This window comes from Pimephales promelas, chromosome 10 (assembly GCF_988280905.1).
Source record: "Pimephales promelas chromosome 10, fPimPro1.hap1.1, whole genome shotgun sequence".
Lineage (NCBI taxonomy): Eukaryota > Metazoa > Chordata > Actinopteri > Cypriniformes > Leuciscidae > Pimephales > Pimephales promelas.
In genome coordinates, this window is record NC_142778.1 from 30,027,834 (window position 1) to 30,052,820 (window position 24,987).

Consider the following 24,987-nt stretch of genomic DNA (forward strand, 5'->3'; position numbering starts at 1 on the left):
AGAAAAGGTGCAATGTTTTTTTTAATGATTTTTCTAGTGCTGTAAATTTGAATCTCTTTAAAAATAGATACTCGGGCCTATCAATACTTTTCGACATTTGGCGACATCTAGTGGATAAACTCTGTATTCCGCTCAACGATTACAAAACATTCGGTTTTATACGTCACTGAATGTAGTCAAAATGCGTGTCTGTGCACGTGTAGCGGTGTTGATCTGCGAGGGCTTGCCAGTGTAATGCAGACAGCTTTACATTTGCAGGTAAGAAATAATAGAAAGTGCATTTTTCTTGTTGTTCGGGTCGTATCTACGATTTAACTTCACGTGTAACGCATAATTGACATGCAATGTCTTTGTTGACCCTTTTCACAATCACAAGTAGAAAGTAGACTTGAAATGGCGCGAGGAAGGGCTCAGACGGACTCAACTGCTTCGAAGCAGACGAAGAACGTCAAGAAAAGACCGAATGAAGAACCTCCTCAAACACTCTCCAAAAAGCTAAAGGCCAAACAAAAAGGCGAGACGGCACCAAAAGCCGGTGAGGAAAGCTATGAGTTATGTCTTGGAATGGCATAGTTTGTTTTAAATATGCAAAAAGTTTAAATATTAAATATTCAAAAAGTCACTATCTAGATTTGCTGGTGAAATAAACTGGATTTGTGTAATAAAAACAGACACCTACATACAAGCAAGTGTGAAATGGACTGGAGGTCAAAAGAAAGTGGGCCAAACAAGTATCCTTCACTACATTTACAAAAGCACCTTGGGACAGAGCATCCATTCTCAACTGCGCCAGGTGATGACAAGCATATAATGCATATATATACAGTATATGGTGTTATGTATAATATGTGGCCTTTACACTCTGCACTTTATTAAAAAAACTTTGTCAACAACAACAATATTACAGTACTATGTACTACTCTCCCTTGTGTTATAGTGTCTGCAAGAGCCTTTCATACGCTCTCTTGGAACCTACCAACTCCACCGCACAGCCAGCCCATTTGACCGGAGAGTCACTTGTCTGGAATGGCATCCCACCCATCCCACCACTGTTGCAGTCGGCTCCAAAGGTGGAGACATCATCCTCTGGGATTACGATGTGCTGAATAAGAGAACTTTCATACAGGGGGTGAGATGAAGCTGGATTGTGAAGTGAAGAATGTACAGTTCAAAGTGAAGACAAAAAGTACTTTCCATAGTTATTCGCACATGCAACTTGGTTTGATATTTATCTAATCTAATTACATCCACATTAAGTGTCACTTAAAGGGATAGTTGGACCAAAAATGAAAATTCTGTTATTAACTCACCCTCATGTCGATCCAAACCCGTAAGACTTTCATTCATCTTTGGAACACAAATGAAGATCTTTTTGATGAAATCTGTGAAATCTCCATAGACAGCTACACAACTGACACTTTGAAACTTCAAAAAGTTTATAAAGAGAAACTAATCCTTATGAATTGAGCGGTTTAGAAGCTCAAACATGCTGCGTAACACGAGAATGAACCTCATTGGTTCTCGCACTTCGAGCGAACAACTGATGTGTAAGCTGATGATTAACAGATTTTTAATTTTGGGGTGAACCCTTTAAGTGTCCAAATACTTTTGCGGTCCCAGTGAAATCAAATGATTGTGAAATTCACAATGTAGTGTACATATAAATGGTTAAATACTTAAAAATGTAAACATTAATGTGTAAATAGCTAAATAGTGTACTATAAAGAATACAGCAAAAGTTAAGTTCTGCATTTTTATTATTGAACGGATTACAGATGCAGTTTTGGTGACTGCTGAGATTTTCTCCTCTGTTCTTTATCCTAGATGGGTCCCGGAGATGCAATAACAGGCTTGAAGTTTAACCAATTCAATACCAATCAGCTGTTCACCTCATCTATTTGGGGTGCGACCACCCTTCGGGATATCAGCGGATCGGTTATACAAGTCTTTGCCAAAACAGATTCATGGGAGTAAGATCCTTTATTAGCACTTCTTCCATTTGCTTCCAAAGAAACATAGACCACACTCACAGATTTACAGTACTTGAAACTTGCTCGTTTCTTGATTTGAGGCTTGAACTTATACTTTGTCCTGTTGATGGACGCTTCTGTTCATTCAAGTGTGCGACATTAGTTATCGTTAAGTTGACGCATGCTTGTGCTTGAAGTTTCACACAGTTATAGTGAATATATAAAATTCAGTTCCATAGATAAAGTGGGAATTTAATTTATTTGTCTATTTTTTGGTCGTCTGATTGGTATGAAGTTGGATAAACCCTGTGATAAATCAGAGGATTAAATAATTTGATATATATATATATATTTTGCAGTTAGTTATGATTTAAATGACAGAATACCATGTTAAAGGGTTAGTTCACCCAAAAATGAAAATTCTGTCAGTAATTACTCTGTTTTAACTAACTTTTCAAGGCCGACAAGTTTCAATAACATAGAAGCCTATAGAGGAGTGAGACAGCTCTCAGATTTAATCAAAAATATCTTCATTTGTGTTCCAAAGATGATCGAAAGTCTTACGGGTTAGAAAAACATGAGGGCGAGTAATTTACTAACAGAATTTTCATTTTGGGTGAACTAAGTGTTTAATCGTCTGCATGTCTTGATCATTTATTAAGTTGCTTTAAGAGTAATTCATTTAGTCAACCACATTGTCATTTATAATTTGTAGTATGTATATTTGTTATTGGCGAACATGAAGAACATTATTTGTCTTCACCTACCTCATGTTGTTGTGCTGGTTTAGTTGCTTATATTTTCCACCCATAGTCCTCCCAGAGCATCGAGTCCTCCGTCGTCATGGCCATACTTAGTTTTAGCAGTTGTATCTCCATCTTACAAGCTTGTGTTTTCCTATTGTATCTATGCAGAAGGGAGCTGGTGACTTTATTGGGGGGATGAAGTTCTGCCCCACAGATGTGTCCAAAATCTTTATCGCTTCTGGTGATGGCACAATCAGCTTGCAGAGTTTTGAGGGCTCTCAAAGTCAGATATTGTCTCGAACCCCAGACTGTGGCCATGACCACCATGATCTTTGGTGAGGACAGTGCTTGTTTGAATTGTTCAGCAATGTTGGGAAATCAAAAATATTTTGTATATCTATTTCATATTTATGTTTAGTATTCCATATTGCTGCAAGAACAACTACCCTTAAACATGCACTATAGATCGGTTGTTGATTTGTCTGCAATTTCAGTCAGTTTTAAAGGTTTGGGTTGAATATCTTTAACAACTCTCCTCCAACTGTCAGTCTTCTATGAGCGAGGGATAGAGAGGAGGTGTAAAACCTCTATTCAGATTCAGCTTCACTTGGAAATACGTCACAACACTGAAGTAAACTCGGTTGCAACTTCTGGTTCATGGGGACTTTAAAAACCATCCATTCCACTGGCATGTATTTTTAGGTATATTACATGAAGATGTACATGTGGATATGGTTTTAATGCCACAAATGTCACTCTCCCAGTTACTGGTACTGCTGTGTGGATGTGTCTGTTAGCCGTCAGATGCTTGCCACTGGGGACAATACTGGAAGACTTCTCCTGCTCGGCCTGGATGGACAAGAAGTAAGTGGGGGAAATAACTAAATCAATTCTCATTGCCAAAATCTAGACTAAAGCTGTCTGATATACATATTTTTGTAAACGTATTAAGATTTTCAAAGAGAAGCTGCACAAAGCCAAAGTGACCCATGCAGAATTTAACCCTCGTTGTGACTGGCTGATGGCAACGTCCTCTGTTGATGCTACGGTCAAGCTGTGGGACCTCCGAAAAATGAAAGACAAAAGCAGTTATATTGCTGAAATGCCTCATGAGAAACCTGTCAATTCTGGTAAGAGACCAAATGATCAGAAAATAGAGGAGGGGAACAAGTAATACATAAAAAGCCTCTCAACTGTACAATAGGTATAAATGCAAAAAAAAAATGTTCTTTTTTTTTTCAGCATACTTTAATCCGACAGACTGCACTAAGCTCCTTACTACAGACCAGAGGAACCAGATCAGGGTATATTGCTCATATGACTGGACTAAACCTGATCAAATAATTATTCATCCTCATCGGCAGTTCCAGCACTTAACGCCCATCAAGGTCTAAACTTCCTAAAGTCTTGACTGTTTGCCTTTTTCTGAATAGTTTATGTTGTAATCAAGTTTATAGGCATCTTAGTGGTGTCATAGTTTAATTTTGGTCTTTTTTTTCTCTCTCAGGCAACCTGGCATCCCATGTATGACCTCATCGTTGCTGGCCGCTACCCAGATGATCAAGTATTAGTCAATGACAAGAGAACTATTGACGTTTATGATGCCAACAGTGGTGATCTTGTGCACCAGCTGAGAGACCCCAATGCTGCTGGTATCATATCTGTAAGCATGTTTTGGTTTTTCCTTTTAAATATTTTTTTGAAATTTTTCATCATAATGTTAATTAAGATTTTTTAATAATATATGCACAATCGTTCAACCATTTAGGGTCAGTAAGACTTTTTTTTTTTAAAGAAATGAATACTTTTATTCAGCGAGGACGCATTAAATTGATCAAAAATGACCGTAAAGACATTTGTAATATCACACAAGATTTCTATTTTAAATAAATGCTGTTCTTTTGAACTTTCTATTAATAAAATAATCCTGCTCCAAATCAACATATGAGAATCATTTCTAAAGGATCGTGTGACACTGAAGACTAGAAAAACGATGCTGAAAGTTCAGCTTTGCCATCACAGTATTAAATTACATTTTAAAATATAATAAAATAGAAAATGGTTATTTTAAGTTTAAAAAAAAAATACTCTTTTACTGTATTTTTGTATTATAGTATTATAAATACAGTATAATAAATGCAGCCTTCTTTGAAAAATATAAAAACAAAAAAAAAACGTACTGACCCTACACGTATGAATGGTAGTGTATATATACACAATTGTTTAGTGATAACATCGCAGGCACAAATATCTTAATATCTCACGTTTATTTTATTTCAGCTCAACAAATTCAATTCAACTGGGGATGTGCTGGCTTCTGGAATGGGTACAATATTTATCTTATATTCATAGTAGTCAAGAGTGATACATGACTTAATTAATTTGAAAAGTTGTACACTTTAATTACAGGCTATAACATTTTAATCTGGAACCGAGAGGACACACTGAACCGTGTTACTTGGAAACAGACAGTGGAGGACAGTGGAGGCAGAGCTGGAACCTCCAGATCTCAGCGCAGCGCCCGACAGCGCGCGAATAGAGATGGAAGAGCAGCTGCTAATGATACCAAGCTCAAGAAAAAGCTGTCATCATTGTCTTCAACAGAGACCAAGTCAAAGACCAAGAGCAAGACCGAATGCAAGACAACAAAAGTGAAGAAAAAGTGAGAAAGAACATACTGAGATTTAAAGGGATACTCCACCGTTTTTTCATATTAAACTGTTATCCCCTTAACTAAGGCGAGTTGATGCATACCTCTCTCGTCTCACGCACGCACTTAATTGCTCTGGCGCGCGAGACACTTTTATAGCACTTAGCTTAGCCCAGTTCATTCGGATCCAAGCAGAGAAGCGACCAAGCACCTCCACGTTTTCCCTATTTAACTACAGTCACACAAGTAGTGTAACTCGATCAAGAATAGTGACACTAAATAAAACGTTGCGCTTTTCTAAGCGTGTAAAGTGGATAACTATAATTAATAGCGGAATACCACAGTAAGTGCTTGGGAGCACTTCGACTTATCATCAATATCATCACTCATGAAAAATCCTCTCCCTCTCCGGAGTGATGATATTACTGTGCTGAGTCCATAGATAAATATGCACTGAGGCAAAGTGCTCCCAAGCACTTGCTGTGGTATTCTGCCATACATTACAGTTATCTACTTTACACACTAGGAGAGGTGCCACATTTTATTTAGTGTCGCTACTTGTGTGACTGTATTTAAATAGGGAAAACGTGGAGTTGTTTGGTCGCTTCTCTGTTTGGATTCTAATGAATGAACTGGGCTAAGCTAAGTGCTAACAAAGCAAGACAGAGCGATTAAGTGCACGCACTGAGACGAGAGAAGTATGTATCAACTCGTCTTAGTTAAGGGGATAACATAGTTTAATATGAAAAACAGTGGAGTATCCCTTTTAGATTAGATACAGTACTTTGTCTCAGGTCTCATTTGTTCTGTTCATTTAAATGAATAATTCCTGGAACAACAAAAATTAAAATAAAGACTTTTTTGTTGGTGCTAAAATAATGTATATTCTGTTCAAAATAAACTTTTGTACTTTTACATCAAACACTTGGTTATGTGTCTTTGTGAGTGTATAAAATATGTATTGTATTTGGAGAACCAAAAAATTAAGCCATGTTTGGAGGTGAAGAAAATTAAAGCAATTCAAACTGACAGATTTTTTAATTCATTACAAACTGTACTTTGATGAATCACATAAGCCAGGTACAAATGATTAGGATTTTACGTGAATAACTGGTATGTTTATTGTTAGTTAAGACTTACGTAGCTGAATGAAAGTAGCATTTGCAAGGCGACCAAGAATATCAGTCCAGGCCTGCTGCTCTGGCTCCAGCCTCTGGTTTCGGGCCTGGTAGGCTGAATAGATCGTCCCGAGGATGAGGGTCTCAAACCGGGCCTGAGTGAAAGAGTTGTCTTGTGCTTCCAGCATAACCAGTAACTTCTCCATTGCAGACACAGTCTTTGGAATACTGTCGTTTATAAGAGATAAGAAAGCTCGCCCTTGTCGCATAGATGCTATTTCTTGATCCCGCATGACAACATTATTGTCACCATCAATCTCCAGTCCTCTCCATAAGAACTAGGATTTAAAAAAGGGGGAATGTAACATATATTAGTGCTGTCAAATTGCATCAAACATAAAAGTTTTTAATTATAATATATATATATATATATATATGTGTGTGTGTGTGTGTGTGTGTTTGTGTATATACTGTATATACAAAAAGGATATATATATATATATATATATACACACACACACATGACCTCATCATCTGTATATAATTTGCGATGCAAGGGAAAAATCTCAGTGCTTCTGTTTGTTCACTTAAATTAGAAACTTGATATCATGTTCCCCTACACTAGTACACAAGTTTTTTTTCCCCCTTTTTCCTCTTATTTTATTTATTTATTTATTTATTTTTTAATTAACAATTTACAAGCAAGTGCAATGTTTCTTGGAGTTTGAAGGAACAAATGCAAAGTTTCTTTGGGGAATCCAAAAGCATTGAAATATCAATTACATTGATTTTTTTTTCCATCACATGTCCTCTTAGTAGCACCATAGATTTAGTGTGAGAATTTTTTTAATATCTTTATTAGAATTTTTAATACAGTGTCATTAAAAACTAAATGACACTGTATAATATTTGTAGACCAATTAGAAATGTTTAAAATATTTTTAGATGAACAATATAATATAATTCTGCTTCTGTAAACTAATAAAGGCTATTAAACTTTATATTAACAAATGGTCATGATCACGTCAGGGTGTATTTAAGAGGAATTTTATTGTATCATTCCAGTGACATAAATGAAATGAATTGTTACTTTGAGTGCTTTGTGGAATGTATGGCTATATTTTCTCACCTCAAACATCAGGTTAGCATCACTTCCAGATCTGATAAACCCCTGAGGTGCCAGTCCTCCGTGCAGAACCGCAGAAACATCTGCATGACAGCACACACAGACTCACGACTTGGAAATCATTAAGCCTGAACTGTACGAAAACAAGTCTGAGCTGAATAATTATTGATCAATGGTATGCGAGCAAGGGCATGACAAAGTTGAGTAGACTATAATATAAAACAAAAGATTTCAAAAGTGCACGGGGAATTTACAGAAGGAAAATATTCGAATCTGACGTCATGATTGGCACAAATCATGTCCAGCATGCCACAGACTGCCAGTGCCACATTCCCAACAGCACTACAACCCAATAGCGTAATAGTACAACATCATAAGCAAAACCAAATGCATATGTGAACAAAATAAAACTGTAATAGCAAAAAGATGTACTGTACATAATTATGTCGTCTCGTCAAGTTCAAAAGTCATTACCTGAGTTATTCCAGGGCTCCCTGAAGCCAATGAGAAACAGGACAACACATACCAACAACATTGCCACAGAAATATAATTCCACTTGATTCACGCAGATTTCAGTCGTCATCCGTTTTGCACCGCAAAAAAGGGAAAAGGATTCCTAGTGCGTCGCATTTTTCCACCTGCGGAAAAAGACAAGTTGAGCCAAACTGGGAGAGAGAAAGAATGTGACTAAAAGTCAGTGACTTATCTATTTCCTTTTTATAGTAATTTGTAAATAGCCTATAGATGGTGTGTAATCTGAATTAAAAGCTAAGTTACTTGAGCATACTTTTTAAAATAAATACATTAAAATAAATACATTGTTTGTTTTTCGAAATGCAGTGCAATGACAGTCCTCCAACACACCGGGGCAGCAGAGAGTCACGTAAACAAGCGGTGACGTCAATACGAAGAAATATGCTGTTTACTTCCTTGGGCTGACTTTTACAAGCAGTCTTCTGGTATGGCAAAGATTTAACACATGCTAACATTTATAAATAATATTGTCTGAATGCGCATGTGCTGTCTGCAGACTTACATATGACAAAAAATTGTGGACTCATTAGTATGGTAGCACTAAGTTAAATAGACTCTAATCTTGATGGTTTATGTTAGCATTAGCTACATAGCTGGCCAGTTTACCATAGATGGACATAATTTGGCTGACAAATTGCTCAGACGCTTATTTGAACATGAAGCCGGTGAGTTTCATGCTTTGAACCGGTGAAAACGTTTACATGCAAAATCACCTATGAACGTTTTCTTAATCTGCTAAAATTGTGTTTTTGTCAATTGAAAGCAGCAGATTCCTTCATAAAGAATGCTACATATGGCTTTACATCAATCTGTCAGTTATTTTAGAGCCAAGTGAGCGTTAAATCCCAAGGCAAATCCCAGCCTGCCAGTTAGCTACACGAATGCCACCATCTGAGAGACAGCTGACTCAGTAAGTCATTATCAAGTATTCAGGTGAAGCTGCTTCAGATTTAAGGTGCCATGGAGTCTGGTGAGGATGGAGGCTACAGTGTTGGAGGTCCATCGGGGGATGAAAACTACTTCCAGGGCTACACCTTTACCGATCGTTCCCATTCCAGCCGTGTTGTGAAGAGCATCATGGACTTGTGTCTGGAGGATGGTCTGTTTGCAGATGTTATCGTCACTGTGGACAGCAAAGAGTTCCAGCTTCACCGCCTGGTGCTCTCAGCACAAAGCAGCTTCTTCAGGTCCATGTTCACCTCTAACCTTAGAGAAGCTTATGATCGTAACATTGAGCTGAAGGACGTCAGTGCACCTGTCTTCCAGTCGCTGGTGGACTACATATACCACGGAACAATAAAACTAAGGGTTGAAGACCTGCAGGACACCTATGAAATGGCTGATATGTATCAGCTTACTGCCCTCTTTGAGGAGTGCTCTCGCTTCCTATCACGAACTGTGGTTGTTAAGAATTGCCTGCAGGTGAAACCTTCACTTTTGATTTATAGCACACACAAAAATGCTTTGATAAAGGTCAGCCGAATCAGTAGAAAACTGTTGATTGCTCTTCTTTTTTTTTTTTGTTCAGATTATGTGGTTGGCGGACAGACACAGTGACCAAGAGTTGTATACGGCTGCCAAGCACTGTGCAAAGATTCACCTGGTTCAGCTGCACCAGACGGAGGAGTTCCTGAACATGCCTTTGTGCCTTCTCATAGACATCATTAAAGGTGAATGAATAGCGCAAACAGCAAATTGGTTTCATTTCATATGAGAGATTGTGACTCTAAAGAGTCAGAGATCATGTTAATTTGTGTCTGTAATTTGCAGATGGGGTGCCAAGCTCACAAAATCCAACTGCAGCTATTGATACTTGGATAAATCACAACAAAGTCGAACGAGAGGAGTATTCTGATATGCTTTTAGACAGCCTAAAGGTTAGTGATGATTCTGAGTTGGGAAGAAAAATACACATTTCACAGTATTTTAAACAGTAGTTTATCTCACAATAATTTAATATGCTTCAGATGAATTATGAATATATATTCAGGGCTCAACTGAGTTTTATTTATTTGTAATGCTGTGCTGGCCCATCAGGTCAGTAGTTAACATTGCTACTCGCCTTCCAAAAAAATTGCACTGGCCCTAACATAAATTATAAATTAAATTTAAATTGATTTTGTTTATATTTGCATTACATTATTTTAAATGGAGATTATTTGCATCTGTAATAAATGCACACAATTATATATATATATATATATATATATATATTATAAATTCAAGTTCAAGTAAAAAGCACATTTTAAAAACAACAAATGCTGCAAATAAAACCCATATACATCTTAAACAACATAATAGGCTATGGAGAAAAAATATATCTTCAACCTAGATTTAAATATGGCCCGTGTGGAGGACGATCTAATAAAAAACAGAAGTGCATTCCACAACCTGGGGGCCGCAACTACAAATGCCCGACCACACTTGGTTTTCAAGCAGGAATGAAGAACAGACAGAAGTAACTGATTTGAAGAGAAAAAATAAAGAGATCTACAAAAGGAGATCAGCCATGTACTGTGGGGCTAAACTGTACAGCAGAACATTACATTTAATATAGCTAACTGGTAGCCAATGTAGGGAAGCTGCTGCTGCATTTTGGACTAATTGCAGGTGTGAAAAGTAGACCAAGACAAACCCACATATAAATTATGTGGATTGCAGTAATCCAACTGGGATGTGATAAATGCATGAATTACATTAGATATCACAGGTTTTTTAGGCCCAAATATTTTTTGTCACATACAGCAAAAATCTCCTCACTATCCGCTAGCTCCCTGTCCCCTAAACACACTGTAAAAAAAAACACGGTCTATGCAGAAAACCCAGGCTCCACAAATGGCAACAAAAACAAACTGCAGCAACCCACTCCACGAAACATAACAAACTGTTCCAGCCAATAGCTGACAAGAAGGCCCTGGGGGTGGGGTTTCGGGGGTCAGTGCAGATGAGGAGGAGGGAGGGTCTATCTAGCCTCCGTTTTGTTCGAAAATACTTTAAACGTCAACAAGATGTCACGTCACCCGACATCGCTTAGAGCAGTGTTTCCCAACCCTGTTCCTGGCGGCACACCAACACCGCACGTATTCTTTGTCTCCCTAATCAAACACACCTGATTCAACTCATCAGCTCAATAACCTATCTGATTATGAGCTGATGAGTTGAAACAGGTGTGTTTGATAAGGGAGAATACGCGCAGTGTTGGTGTGCCGCCAGGAACAGGGTTGGGAAACACTGGCTTAGAGCACCTTTAAGGAAATCTTCAGACATCCAAAATGTAACTTCCTCAAGAAAAGAGATGAGATTACTGGAACAACAATCATTTAACCTGACAAGTAGGTAAAGTTGTGTATGGTCAGCATAACAGTGAGCTACACTGTACAGAGGAAAAAAGCAGAGGACCCAAAATGGAGCCTTGTGGGATGCCTCCTGTAATAGAGTAGAAGAGTGGTAATCAGTACTGATAGAAAAAGTTCTGTCTTTAAGATATGAGGAAAGATAACTTAATGCAGCCCCCTCTATTCTTTAAAGCTGTAAATTATGCAGTCATTGTAATCATGAAAGAAACTTTTGAAGCACTTTTGCAGGAAAACTTTTTCACGTTTTAATACATTTTCCCATTTATCCTATCAGAAGTCATTCTTGCAATGCCCAGAAAACCTAATCTGTTTCTGACCAGTTTAAAATGTTTACATGCAGAATTCATCACAAACTGTTGTTTATTAGTATTGTATTGTTCGCATGCTCATTGTTGGCTTTGTTGCAATTTAGGAGATTGGTGAAAAAGTGCACATATACCTAATTGGGAAAGAAGACACACGCACACACTCTTTGGCAGTGTCACTTCATTGTGACGAGGATGATGCCATCAGTGTGAGCGGCCAGAACAGCCTGTGTCACCAGATCACGGCCGCCTGCAAGCACGGGGCCGATCTGTATGTTGTGGGGGGCTCCATTCCACGTCGCATGTGGAAATGCAACATGCACACTATGGACTGGGAGCGCTGCGCCCCTCTCCCCCGGGACCGTCTCCACCACACGTTAGTGTCTGTGTCTACAGAGGATGCCATATACTCGCTGGGAGGCAAGACCCTTCAGGACACGCTCTCTAATGCTGTCATTTGCTATACAGTACAGGACAACATATGGAAAGAGACCACTCAACTAGACACAGCCGTGTCGGGTGCAGCCGGAGTCAATTTGGGCGGCACCATTTACCTTTTGGGTGGGGAGGAAAATGACATGGACTTCTTTACCAAACCGTCTCGCCTTATCCAGTGCTTCGACACAGCCACACAGAGGTGTCAAACCAAGCCCTACATGCTGCCTTTTGCCGGATGCATGCATGCCACTGCCCATAAGGACCTTATATTTGTGGTGGCAGAGGGCGACTCTCTGGTGTGCTACAACCCACTGCTGGACAGCTTCACTCGGCTGCGCTTCCCTGAAGTGTGGAGCTGCGTGCCATCTTTATGGAAAGTGGCTAGCTGCAATGGCTGCATTTATGTTTTTAGGGATAAATGCAAGAAAGGTGACGCAAACACGTTGAAATTGAACCCTGCCACATCGGTGGTCTCAGTAATCAAAGGAATCAAAATCCTCCTTACAAACTGGCAGTTTGTTTTGGCCTGAAATGTTCTACGTAATGCATAGGACCATGATACAAATGTACTATGGTGATTTAATAGACGCAGTCGTGTAGAAGTTGTTACTGTGATGCAAAGGTACAAGCTTTATAATGTCATGTGAAGTGTTACACTGTAGGACACAGTAAAGTGTTAATGAAGGCCAAATGTTATGTGTAATGTTTGTCAGTATCTGCAGTGTCATTTGTAGCTGACCATCGTAGTTTGCCAAGCTTCAGTTTAGTTTCATTTGGATTCAAAAGGAATTCATTTATATTTTAATTTCTTTTTAAACCATTAACATTCCACAACGCCACAAGAACTAACTTGTACACATCATTTACTGATTAAGAGAATATATATTCAGTGTTTAGCTGTGAATATTGGATATCATAACTACCTTAAATAAGTGAAAGTGTGCAATATATGGTGTTTTTCAAATGTCTGCCAAGATACGCTGAATGTAATGAAATTTTCTCAGATTAACCATGCAAAACATCCTAAAAGATGTTGACAAAAGTATTTAGTACCACTGTCAAGGGGCATTAAATAATGTTCATATTAAGTTTGCCACTTATCTCTCTCTTACTGATGATTTTTCAATTGTCACCTCAGATTCCCCTTTCTCAGTGGTTTATGACTGGACAGGAACTTTATATTCGGTTTCCACCTTAAGCTGGTTTGCAAAATGTATGCTACGACTGTTTATATTTTACTTTACATAGTATATGAAGATGCAGTCCATTTTACATCTGCCAGAGACATAGCATATTCTTGTTGACCTTTTGGAACTAGTTCAAAATATTGTTACTAAAAATTACTGAATTTGAACTTTTGAAAAGCTGTGTCTTGTCAAATTTGTACTTTGGGTCAACTTTCCTCTTGAATTAAAAAGCAAAAATGAATTATGCGTTTTGTTTCATGTTTCCCCCTTTGCCAAACAGTTATGATAAACCCACCCTTCATGTTGTTCCAAACCTGCATGACTTTTTCTTCTGCAGAACACAAAAGTAGATATTTTGAAGAATGTCTTAGGCTAGCAAAAATCTAATTTTTTGCACGACCAGGTGGGTTTTTGAAAGTCTGGACAGCAACAAAACACATTTGTCTCAGTCTGGATGCTCTGGCTGCTCAAATTGGATTTCAAACTGTCTCGCGATATTACAAACGATAACAGATTTCTAACAGACAGCTAGAGTTCCAGCGAGGAGAAGCGAATGTAATTTGGGCCTAATGGGTGGAGCTAGAATATCCAACCACACCCTAACCCTACCACAACTATATCGCTCCACCCTCTTAGAGCTCGAGAGAGGAGGAGCTGGTCATCATTTGACTGCAGTGAGTACCACTTGTCCTTTTTTCTTGCATCTCGTCACGTGTGTATGCCAAAGTTGTTACCAAAGACACCATGCAGATATTGGTTATGTCTGGACACATAAGTTGACAAATCTAAGTTGACCACTTGCAATTAAAAGTGCAGACATTATCCCTGAAAAGATCTGATTTGCCTGCAGTCTGAACATAGCCTTAGTGTTTTTTGGCCATACAGTGAAAGTCAGTTGGGTCCAATGTGGTTTTAAAATATTCTTCAAAATATATTTTGTTTCACATAAGAAAGGAAGTCATACGGGTTTGTTTCAACGTGAGGTTGAGTATTAATGATGACAGAATTTTCCTTTTTGGGTGAAATCTCTTTAAAGAGAAGTTAACACCAAAAGTTAAGAATAAATAGTTTTTTTCCCCCTTCACCCTTGATTTCAGACTTGAAGGAGTAGATCACTTTTAAAAAAAACTTTTGCTGATAATTTACTCACCCCCATGTCATCCAAGATGTCCGTGTCTTTCTTTCTTCAGTCGAAAAGAAATTAAGGTTTTTGATGAAAACATTCCAGGATTTTCTCCATATAATGGACTTCATTGGGAACCAAACGGTTCAAGGTCCAAATGAGAGACTCAGTGCAGCTTCAAAGGGCTTTAAACAACACCAGATGATGAATAAGGGTCTTACCTAACGAAAAGATCGGTCATTTAAAAAATAAATAAAAAATTGTACGTTTTATAAGCTCAAATGCTCGCCTTGCTCTGTTCTGTGATGAGCACTCGTGACTCTCCTGTTCAAACTTGTTCATCAAAATGAACAAATCTTTTTTCAAGTCATGACTCGAAGGGTTCTAGATAAGACCCTTATTCATCGCCTAGTGTCGTTTAAAGCCCTTTGAAGCTGCACTGAAACTCTCATTTGGACCTTGAACCATTTGGTTCCCAATGAAATCCATTATATGGAGAAAATCCTGGAATGTTTTCAACACAAACCTTAATTTCTTTTTAACTGAAGAAAGAAAGACATGGACATCTTAGATGACATGGGGGTGACATTTATCCTTTAATAAAAAATTTGTGTTGCTGTGCTTTCTAACTAACCCAAAACGGGCTAAAAGAGTGTGTTAGCATTTCAGGAATTGTGATATAACAAAGACGTGACTTACAACCACCAGACGTTGTCTTAAGTAACATAAGCCATCTCGTGAATGGCAAGGTATTTGTATCCGTGAAGCTGGGTGTAAAAGGGGAAGGAAGGGCCGAAGAAAGCCAGGTTCAGTTGAGAACCCGACAATTCGATCCCATTGATGTGTTTCAAGAAGCAGCGGTACTGTAACTCAAGACAAATACCATGTCAGACTTTGTGAACTATTCTAAGCATCAGTTGCTGACACCAAGGCTGGGGGGCTGGGAGGTGGCACAGCAAGCGGCTTAACAAGGCCCACCCACAGGAACTGCCACTCCATGAGGAGCGTTTGACTCGCTCTGCTTCACCGTTGTGAAATATCTGGCTGTTTTTAGACTTCACATGATGTCCAAACCTCTGCTGTAGCTCGGGACTAAATGTTTTTTTCTTCTTAAGGGTCATTCATAGCTGTGGTGCTTAAGCCTCTTAACGTTGTGAGGATGTGGAGGTGAACAGCACTACTCTTGGTATGAAGATCGGCGGATAAGTGTCTTTTGTGACCTTGGATCTTTTCAGAGGCTGAAGCTGGATTCCACCAGGGACACATGGTCCGGAGTGACAAGGCCATCTGCTGTAGCGCCAGCACTGCAGTGGGAGGGAAGAGAAAGATGAAGGAGTGGTTTGTAGGGGGTGAGGGTACAGAGAATTCCTCCTCCTCGGGTGTGGAAGGACTAGATATTCTGGGAGATCATTGCCAGAACCTTGGATTGAGACTTATTTCTTTAGCGTCACATTTTTTCCTTCAACTTTCTTTCCCAGCTTTCCAAAGGGACTGAGGTTGGGTCTTTAACGTCAAAAGAAATCATGATTTTGTGATTCGTATGACGTGTTTTCAAAGTGATGAGCAATGAGGATCTGTACTCTGAATACCTCGCAAGCCGTGGATCCAGTTTCTTCAACATCTCTTTGCACCCAAAGCTGAGAGTTGTGGATCAGCGAAGCAAGTGGGTGCAGATTTCTGGGGTGGAATTTAACAGGTGAAAGACAAAAAAAATTGCACGCTTGCACTTCCCCAGACGGCCGAAGAGCCAAACGGATGGTTATTTTTATGAGGGACTTTGTAGCAGAAATGGGTCAGGACCAAACCAAACAGCAGATCGAGAAGGGACTGAAGCTCTACCAGTCGAACGACACGGAAAAGGCTTTATATGTCTGGATGAAAGTGTTAAGGAAGACATCTGATCCTGGGGGAAAATTTCGAGTTTTAGGGTGTCTGATCACAGCCCATTCGGAAATGGGGAAATACAAAGAGATGCTACAGGTAAGAGCTGCTTATTCAACAGCCCTCCTGCTCTCTTGCCTATTCTGTTTGTCAAAAAAGTTCATTCCCTCTACTGCCATGTGGATTAAACTGTTAAATGGATCATTCATTTAAACGGACCTCTTGTCCATAATGAAAGTCAAATGGGATCGAAACAACATTGGACTTTCACTATATGGTCAAAAAGCACTTTTTTTTAAGAAATAATGCTATACATGTTTGGAACAACATGGAACTATCCCTTTAAATGGACTGCATGGTAAATTATGGATAAATACACACAATGAAGCATGATTTGCACCAATTTGCTTGCAACCTTTAGACAGATTTCTGACTGAATGCGAATAATGCGAAACATGCATATAATATATAACTTCCATAGTTACATGGAAGGTAAGGAGAGCCACATGCAATTTGATCCTCAGCACCGAGCATCTTGTTGACATAAACCTCCTTGCAGAGGGAGCTGCTTTCCCAAGTTCAGCATAGACTTAATTTGCACTATGATGTGTTTAAACAACTGTAGCTCTCACATAATAATAATAAGAAGAAGAAAGTATGCTTGATATCTGTTGTGGTTGACCATTTTAACAGTAGTACATTGTCTTGCGTCATATTTGGTTGCAATTTTCCCTATGGTGGAAACACCTGAACAGGCTTTTATTTTCAATGCTAACTGTATTTATGAACTATCTTCTGTTGTTTTCTGTCCCCATCGAACAGTACTCCCTAGCTCAGATAAACACAGCCAGAGAGATGGAGGACCCTGACTACCTGACGGAGGGCTACCTGAACCTGGCACGCAGCAACGAGAAGCTTTGTGAATTCCAGAAGACAGTCTCATATTGTGAGACCTGCTTAAACATGCAGGGCACCACTGTTAGCCTACAGCTCAATGGGCAAGTGTGTTTGAGCATGGGCAATGCCTACCTGGGCATTAGCGTTTTCCAAAAGGCCTTAGTGAGCTATGAGAAGGCCCTGCGATACGCTCACAACAACGATGACAAGATGCTGGAGTGCAGGGTCTGCTGCAGTTTGGGTAACTTCTACATCCAGCTTAAGGTATCAATATTGTATCACTCTTTTTTGCTTATGAGTCATGACACACCTACTCGTTTTATTACACATTTTATTTAATAGTAAAGTCATCAAATGTTTAGATAGATTATGGAGATTATGGAGTCAACCAAAATAATTATATACATCTATAAAATGTCAACTCTTTTCTAGATCCAGTACATACATTATTTTAACTTAATGAGGTGCATTCTGGGATGCTTTTAAACAGTATTGAGGAAGTTTCCAAAAATTCTGGATACTTGTTGGCTACTTTTCCTTCACTATCCGCTATTAAATCTATTTCAATAAATAGTAACACTTTATTTTAAAGTGACATACTTACACGTTACTGCGTGTACTTAGAATGGAATACCCTAAACAAACCCTAACGGTAACTCTATAGCATTTAATTTTAATTGGTACTTATTTGAATAAGTACAATGTAACTATTAATTCATTCAATGAACATAAGTTCATTAAAATATGTCCAAATGTTTGACTAGTGGTGTATACAACTGTTCAAAATTGTATTGAATGTTTTTGAAAAAGGTTTCTTATGCTCAACAAGGCTGCAATTATTTGACCAAAAATACAGTAGAACAGTAATACTGTGACATATTACAATTTAACAATTTCTTTTTGATGCATAACCTTTTTAAAATGCATGAATTTTCAGCATCATTTCTACAGTGTCACATGATCCCTCAGAAATCATTCTAATATGCATTTCCTTATATAATCAATGTTGAAAACAGTTGAGCTGCTTAATATAAATAGAAAGTTCAAAAGAACCACATTTATTCAAAATAGAAATATTTTACAACAATGTAAAGGTCTTTAATTCTTACTGAATAAAAGTATTTTTTTTTTTCAACAAATAGAACAAATCTTTCTGACCACAAACCTTTTGAACAGTAGTGTATGTATTAACCGATAATAATTGTCTACCAGCATCACTGCACACTGTATTTGTTTCAGGCCTACAGTTATTTAAGCTCAATTTCACTCACTGAGAGAGTAGTACAAAGTTATTACATCACTAACAAAGTGCCTACGTGTTATGTACAATGTATCCAATTGCAAGTCAGACAAAGCAGGTTTGGCTAGATATAGGCATTTGTACTCACCTTGACACCAGAGATTTGAAGAGAGTAAATCCCCTGGATTGCCAGGAAGGCCTGTTGTAATATGTATGTGATGAAGAGGCATGAAGAGAATGTAAGCGCTACTAGGAGCAATAAGATGGCTCCTTTTAGCTGTGTCTCCCTGCACAAGAGAAATGATCAGCTTTGAGTGGTTGGTCATTTTCATTTACATCTCTCTGATAATCATATTCATTTAAATGTATTCATGTATTGAATTAAATATTTCCAAGTCAGTAATTTGCAGAATTGTATTTATTTGGTTGGTGTTTTCAATCGACATTCTTTTAAATGTTATAAGTTTACATAAAGATGCAAGTTCCTAATAATTATGTACAGCTTGTTTTATGCTAATAATCTGCATATTTTGTGCTGTTGCAGGATTATGAGAAAGCGCTCTTCTTTCCTTGCAAAGCAGCTGAACTGGTGAATGACTATGGCAAAGGATGGAGTCTAAAGTACCGTGCCATGAGCCAGTACCATATGTCGGTGGCCTACAGGAAGCTGATGCGTTTACCAGATGCAATGGAATGCTGTGAGGTACACACATTTAATATGATTTTATGAGACCTCAACCGTTTTTAAAATAATAATGTATGTGTATGACTTTTTATCACATACACTGAAGAAATTATTGTAATTTCAACTGTAAAAGACTGTAACAAATGTGACAGTAAAAAACAGTTAATTGGTTTACAGTAGGCTAAGTTCCCCTTCTATATATGGGTAAAAACTATAACAGATTTTATATTTGATCATTTTACAGTAAAATACTGTTTTAAATGGTAAAATGTACAGGTTTCTCTGTAAATATATTTACATTTTTACTGTATTATCTACAGAATTGTTCTGTCAACCACAGCTGCCAGTTCTATTCTGTAAAAACGACATGATTTTTTTTTTATTATTAAATCAATTTGGCCATTTTGCTCTACAAAAATATACATTTACTATTTATGTTACTATTTATGTTTAATGGTCACCTGGACGAATTTAAGGGAGCATCTTAATCCCCCAGGAAGCCGCATGTTGGTCATATTTATCAGTCCCCTTGGCGTAACCCTGGCCTCTGAATTTCTGCAGCTCGGGCCACGACACAACTGACAGGTGCAGCTATTTGTAGGGCTAGTTGTGCCAGCCCTCTTTACTATGGCTGATAAAAATACGCCAGTCGAGAGTCCATCCTGCTGAGGTGCCGTCTGAGAGGAGTGTTAATGAAGAGCAGAGCTTACACTTAGCCCCTCGCTAATGACGAGGAGAGAAATATCACAGGCGGTCATTGCTTTGGACTGTCAGCGTCACAATGTGCCGACCGCAGCAGTGATTTACACACGTCGAACAGTGCAGGGGATTAATGCAGGCTATGTGCCAGCTGTCACGCAACTTTTCGATTAGGGGTCTGTTGGTACATAAGCTACTGGTCAAAAAGTTTGGAATAAATACGTTTTTTAAAGGAGTAGTTCACTTTTAAAAAAAACTTTTGCTGATAATTTACTCACCCCCATGTCATCCAAGATGTCCATGTCATTCTTTCTTCAGTCGAAAAGAAATTAAGGTTTTTGATGAAAACATTCCAGGATTTTTTTCCATATACTGTAATGCACTTTACTGGTCACCAAACAGTTCAAGGTCCAAAAGACTTTCAGTGCAAACTGTTCAAAGGGCTTTAAACGATTCCAGACAATGAATTAGGGTCTTATCAAGCGAAACGATCGCTCATTTAAAAAAAAAAAACAAAGTTTAAGTTTTATAAGCTCAAATGGTCGCCTTGCTCTGTTCTGTGATGCACGTTCGTGACTCCCCTGTTCAAACTCGTTCATCAAAATGAACAAATCTTTTCCTGAGTCAATTCGTTCATTTGGTTCGTTGAATGAACCAAATGACACGAAAAAAGATTCATTTTGATAAACAAGTTCGAACAGGCATCACAGAACAGAGCAAGGCGAGCATTTGAGCTTATAAAAATTAAACGTTGTTATTATTTTTTTTAAATGGCTTGATAAGACCCTTATTCATAATCTGGAATTGTTTAAAGCCCTTTGAACAGTTTGCACTGAAACTGTCTTTAGGACCTTGAACCGTTTGGTGACCAGTAAAGTGCATTTTATGGAGAAAAAACCGGGAATGTTTTCATCAAAAACCTAAAGAAAGAAAGACATGGACATCTTGGATGACATGGGGGTGAGTAAATTATCAGCAAACGTTTTTTTTTTAAAAAAAGTGAACTACTTTAATGTTTTTCAAATAATGTTCACCAAGGCTGCATTTGTTTGAGCAAAAATACAGTACAAACTGTTTAAATTATTGTGAAATATTATTACATTTTAAAATAACTGTATGCAGTTCTATAAATGAGGCCCAACGTGATTACATAATTTCTAGGTAATTATGTGAAGTCAAAGAACATCTGGTGGTGGGACATTTGAGCCACCTGGGGGAATGTCTGAGGGAGGATATATTGTCTGTCGTAAATGGAAGTGACAGTAAGATTAAGTTTATGTTCACTTAAACAAACTGTATATTGTATATGCGCAATACGTGCAACATGGAGCTGTTCTTATTTTAAGTTTAAGAAAATGTAAAGGAAATATACTTGGCGAAAGCATAAAACCTACATGTTACAGTTTAGTATTTGTGAATCTGGAGAACAACATGCATACATGATTCCTTAATATTGACATAAAACCGTATGTCTCTCAGGAATCTATGAAGATCGCTTTGCAGCATGGAGATCGACCTCTTCAGGCATTGTGTCTGCTTAACTTTGCTGATATTCATCGCTGTCAGAAAGATGTTGATGTAAGTTTAATGCAAACCACAAAATCTTTTTTTCTATTTTAATCAAGCTTTCTTTCCAGAATATTGCTAGCATTTCTGTTTTTTATCCACATTGGATCATTGCTAGGGATCCTACTGAAGATTCCTAGAGCCTTTGGCACATAATTTTTATACAAACAATTTCCTCACTGTCCCACTTACACATTAATAGAGTATTATGCTTTGTGGTGATGACTAAAATCATAATTGTCATTTATTTCCTTTTATATTACAATCTTGATTAGTAAATGTTGATCAATGGAATTTACATTAATATACAACATTCTTGCAACTTGCTACAATGTTCAGCGCTGCAAATAATTTAAAATATAATAATTTGAAAATAATATTTCCACAATTACCTAATTACGGCACCCATATTTACGAATGTTTTTCGATAATTCCTGCATTCCTATTGTAGAATACTCAACCAAGCCTGACACAGTTGCTTTTCTTTATGCGCTCACCTTCAATACAGAAAGCATTCCCTCGCTATGAGTCCTCCATGTGCATAATGTCAGAGATTGGCAACCGCCTTGGACAAGCATCCATCTACGTCGGAGTGGGAAAGTGCTGGATTCTGCAGAAGGAATACGATAAGGTCATGAAACTGATTTGATTGTGTAGTTGTCATTATAGATGTCCTTTATCTGGAATATCTCAAATTATCGTCTTTATAATTTTATGACTTTCACAGGCTCTGGACTCAATGCAAAGAGCACATGATCTGGCTGAGGCGATTGGAAACAAGGTGATGCATCTATTTTAGATGACATACCATTAAATCCAAGATAAAACATGCTCTGTGTTAGCATTAGCATAGCATTTGGCCATCTATCTCTGTGTTCTGTTCCAGCTGTGTATCCTGAAGGTGCACAGCCTGTGTGAAGGCATCTACCGCAGTAAGGAGCAGCAGGATGAGCTGAGAGAGCAGGTGGTGAAGTTCCTGCAGTGTGTAGAAGAGCTGGAGCTCTACTGTGGCATGTGTGGGGAGTCTATCGGAGAGAGGAACCAGCAGCTGCAGGCCTTGCCCTGCTCTCACATTTTCCACCTCAAGTAGGTATTGTTTATTACTCTCTGTAGCCACCAGCTATGAGGAACGACGCAACTCACTATGTTCTGTTCACAGGTGTCTGCAGACAAATGGCACAAAGGGCTGCCCAAAATGTCACCGTTCATCAATGAAGCTGGGTTTTGTATGAAATCGCACTGCTGCCTTGAACAAAACGGCTGAATCCCATTACAGTGACTCACCTGGGAGCAAACGTTCCAGGGCCTTCTTCCAGGGAGCGTTCTAGCTGGACAAAAGGAGGTTTTCCAAGTGTTTCCATCCTGCCTTTATGGCAACTGGGAATAATGTGGAACTGAAAGGACAAGGATTATTAGTTCAGCGCAGAGACGTCATGAATGACAGCAGATATTTCTTTGAACTGACCTTATAATGCTGCATCGGTGTAAGACAGAAACATTAAAAACAGCCTTTGATTGGACCATGCAGCATTGCTGTCCTCTTAGTGAGGATATTCATCAATGAGGTGAGAGATTTACATATCACACGGTTTCATAGTGGACATTATTGCTATATTATCACAGCTGAACAGAACAAAAACATCTACCAAATTTCAAGCCCTAATCAGTTTTTTTTTTTTTCAGATTGTGTAAATAATTCATGAATGCTATGATCAATGTCATTTGAAAAAGATAAAGGTGTTCTCTTTCGGCAGTGTAAGACATGCTGTTCTGTTTTAGTTTGTTTGAGGTTTGCTTTGAGCTTGTAGTAAACTCAAAAGTCTCTAACTGCCTCCTGAAACTGTAACAGGGGCGTGTGTTCAACTTATTAACTTGACCAATTATGCATTTTGTTAACTATTTATATGACAATTATTTATGTCTTTTAATAAGAACCTTACACAGTACACACACGATTACTGTTTCTGATAATATTTGGATGAATTTTACTTTGAATCAACAAAATGTGAAAAGTAGTCTATATTCTTTATGCAATGCATTTATAGGATGTGTGGTTAGAAGTTGTTTTCTAACATAAACTTATGTATCATCTCCATTATTTTCTATAACCTTCAGAGATTCACAAAAGAGAATGTGCTCTGTATTGAATCAACAAATGGTTTACAACTATTTCCGACCTGTATAGCACTAAAGTGTTTAATAACATAATCAGAATGGCCCAAAATTAGCATTTATTCTTATTTCTTTCTGGGCACTTTAATTGAATGAATAAATAAGCAAATTGTTATATATGCCCAAACATTACAAGCGGTATACATACTGATAGATTTTTTTTATATGAACAATCTACTTGATCATCTGAAAAATGTTCATATTATTTTGCTAATCATTAACTGTCTATTCTCTAACCTTTCATAAGTGCTAAATTGATTTCTCATCATTATACATTGTGCGGATTTCAAATCTGAGGTCATATGCATGTTTCTTTTGACTACTATTTTTAAAAGTGGATCTTCTTTCTTTGCCCCTGTAATATTTCCATAACTAAATAATACAAATAAATACATCCCAAGACATATACACTCACCTAAAGGATTATTAGGAGCACCGGTTCAATTTCTCATTAATGCAATTATCTAATCAACCAATCACATGGCAGTTGCTTCAATGTATTTAGGAGTGTGGTCCTGGTGAAGACAATCTCCTGAACTCCAAACTGAATGTCAGAATGGGAAAGAAAGGTGATTTAAGCAATTTTGAGCGTGGCATGGTTGTTGGTGCCAGACGGGCCGGTCTGAGTATTTCACAATCTGCTCAGTTACTGGGATTTTCACGGACAACCATTTCTAGGGTTTACAAAGAATGGTGTGAAAAGTGAAAAACAGCCAGTATGCAGCAGTCCTGTGAGCGAAAATGCCTAGTAAATGCTAGAGGTCAGAGGAGAATGGGCCGACTGATCCAAGCTGATGGAAGAGCAACTTTGACTGAAATAACCACTCGTTACAACCGAGGTATGCAGCAAAGCATTTGTGAAGCCACAACACACACAACCTTGAGGCGGATGGGCTACAACAGCAGAAGACCCCACCGGGTACCACTCATCTCCACTACAAATAGGAAAAAGAGGCTACAATTGGCAAGAGCTCACCAAAATTGGACAGTTGAAGACTGGAAAAATTTTGCCCGGTCTGATGAGTCTCGATTTCTGTTGAGACATTCAGATGGTAGAGTCAGAATTTGGCGTAAACAGAATGAGAACATGGATCCATCATGCCTTGTTACCACTGCGCAGGCTGGTGGTGGTGGTGTAATGGTGAGGGGAATGTTTTCTTGGCACACTTTAGGCTCCTTAGTGCCTATTGGACATCATTTAAATACCACGCCCTACCTGAGGATTGTTTCTGACCACGTCCATCCCTTTATGACCACCATGTACCCATCCTCTGATGGCTACTTCCAGCAGGA

At 38.3% G+C, this 24,987-nt stretch overlaps 4 protein-coding genes across 7 annotated transcripts; 3 read left to right on the forward strand and 1 right to left on the reverse strand.

Moving 5' to 3' along the window:
• Nucleotides 1-138: 138 nt before the first annotated feature.
• On the forward strand, nucleotides 139-5,952 carry ddb2 (damage specific DNA binding protein 2). 3 transcript variants are annotated; one of them, XM_039684289.2, is made up of 11 exons: nucleotides 139-258; nucleotides 380-535; nucleotides 672-793; nucleotides 938-1,129; nucleotides 2,885-3,051; nucleotides 3,481-3,580; nucleotides 3,669-3,846; nucleotides 3,959-4,104; nucleotides 4,224-4,379; nucleotides 4,997-5,042; nucleotides 5,126-5,952. In XM_039684289.2, the coding sequence occupies exons 2-11, from the start codon at nucleotides 394-396 to the stop codon at nucleotides 5,380-5,382; spliced, it is 1,506 nt and encodes a 501-aa protein (XP_039540223.2). In that variant the 5' UTR covers nucleotides 139-258; nucleotides 380-393; the 3' UTR covers nucleotides 5,383-5,952. The 3 variants fall into 3 exon arrangements, with proteins under 3 accessions (XP_039540223.2, XP_039540222.2, XP_039540224.2); XM_039684288.2 differs by having other exon boundaries at nucleotides 157-258; nucleotides 377-535; XM_039684290.2 differs by lacking the exon at nucleotides 2,885-3,051 and adding an exon at nucleotides 1,825-1,970 and having other exon boundaries at nucleotides 158-258; nucleotides 377-535.
• LOC120487685 (protein FAM180A) lies at nucleotides 5,938-22,106 on the reverse strand. Its single transcript, XM_039683965.2, has 5 exons — nucleotides 22,020-22,106; nucleotides 18,721-18,859; nucleotides 8,085-8,249; nucleotides 7,614-7,693; nucleotides 5,938-6,822 (listed from the first exon to the last, which is right to left on the reverse strand). The coding sequence occupies exons 3-5, from the start codon at nucleotides 8,143-8,145 to the stop codon at nucleotides 6,496-6,498; spliced, it is 468 nt and encodes a 155-aa protein (XP_039539899.2). The 5' UTR covers nucleotides 8,146-8,249; nucleotides 18,721-18,859; nucleotides 22,020-22,106; the 3' UTR covers nucleotides 5,938-6,495.
• Nucleotides 8,393-13,672, forward strand: kbtbd4 (kelch repeat and BTB (POZ) domain containing 4). Of its 2 annotated transcripts, none has more exons than XM_039683956.2 (5): nucleotides 8,393-8,570; nucleotides 9,094-9,567; nucleotides 9,674-9,815; nucleotides 9,916-10,022; nucleotides 11,914-13,672. In XM_039683956.2, the coding sequence occupies exons 2-5, from the start codon at nucleotides 9,106-9,108 to the stop codon at nucleotides 12,772-12,774; spliced, it is 1,572 nt and encodes a 523-aa protein (XP_039539890.1). In that variant the 5' UTR covers nucleotides 8,393-8,570; nucleotides 9,094-9,105; the 3' UTR covers nucleotides 12,775-13,672. The 2 variants fall into 2 exon arrangements, with proteins under 2 accessions (XP_039539890.1, XP_039539888.1); XM_039683954.2 differs by having other exon boundaries at nucleotides 8,414-8,810; nucleotides 8,912-9,567.
• Nucleotides 15,883-22,813, forward strand: rapsn (receptor-associated protein of the synapse, 43kD). Its single transcript, XM_039683961.2, has 8 exons — nucleotides 15,883-16,534; nucleotides 17,258-17,596; nucleotides 19,117-19,275; nucleotides 21,436-21,534; nucleotides 22,031-22,153; nucleotides 22,250-22,303; nucleotides 22,409-22,608; nucleotides 22,682-22,813. Exons 1-8 carry the CDS (start codon nucleotides 16,310-16,312, stop codon nucleotides 22,752-22,754), a joined length of 1,272 nt encoding a protein of 423 aa, XP_039539895.1. The 5' UTR covers nucleotides 15,883-16,309; the 3' UTR covers nucleotides 22,755-22,813.
• Nucleotides 22,814-24,987: the final 2,174 nt, after the last annotated feature.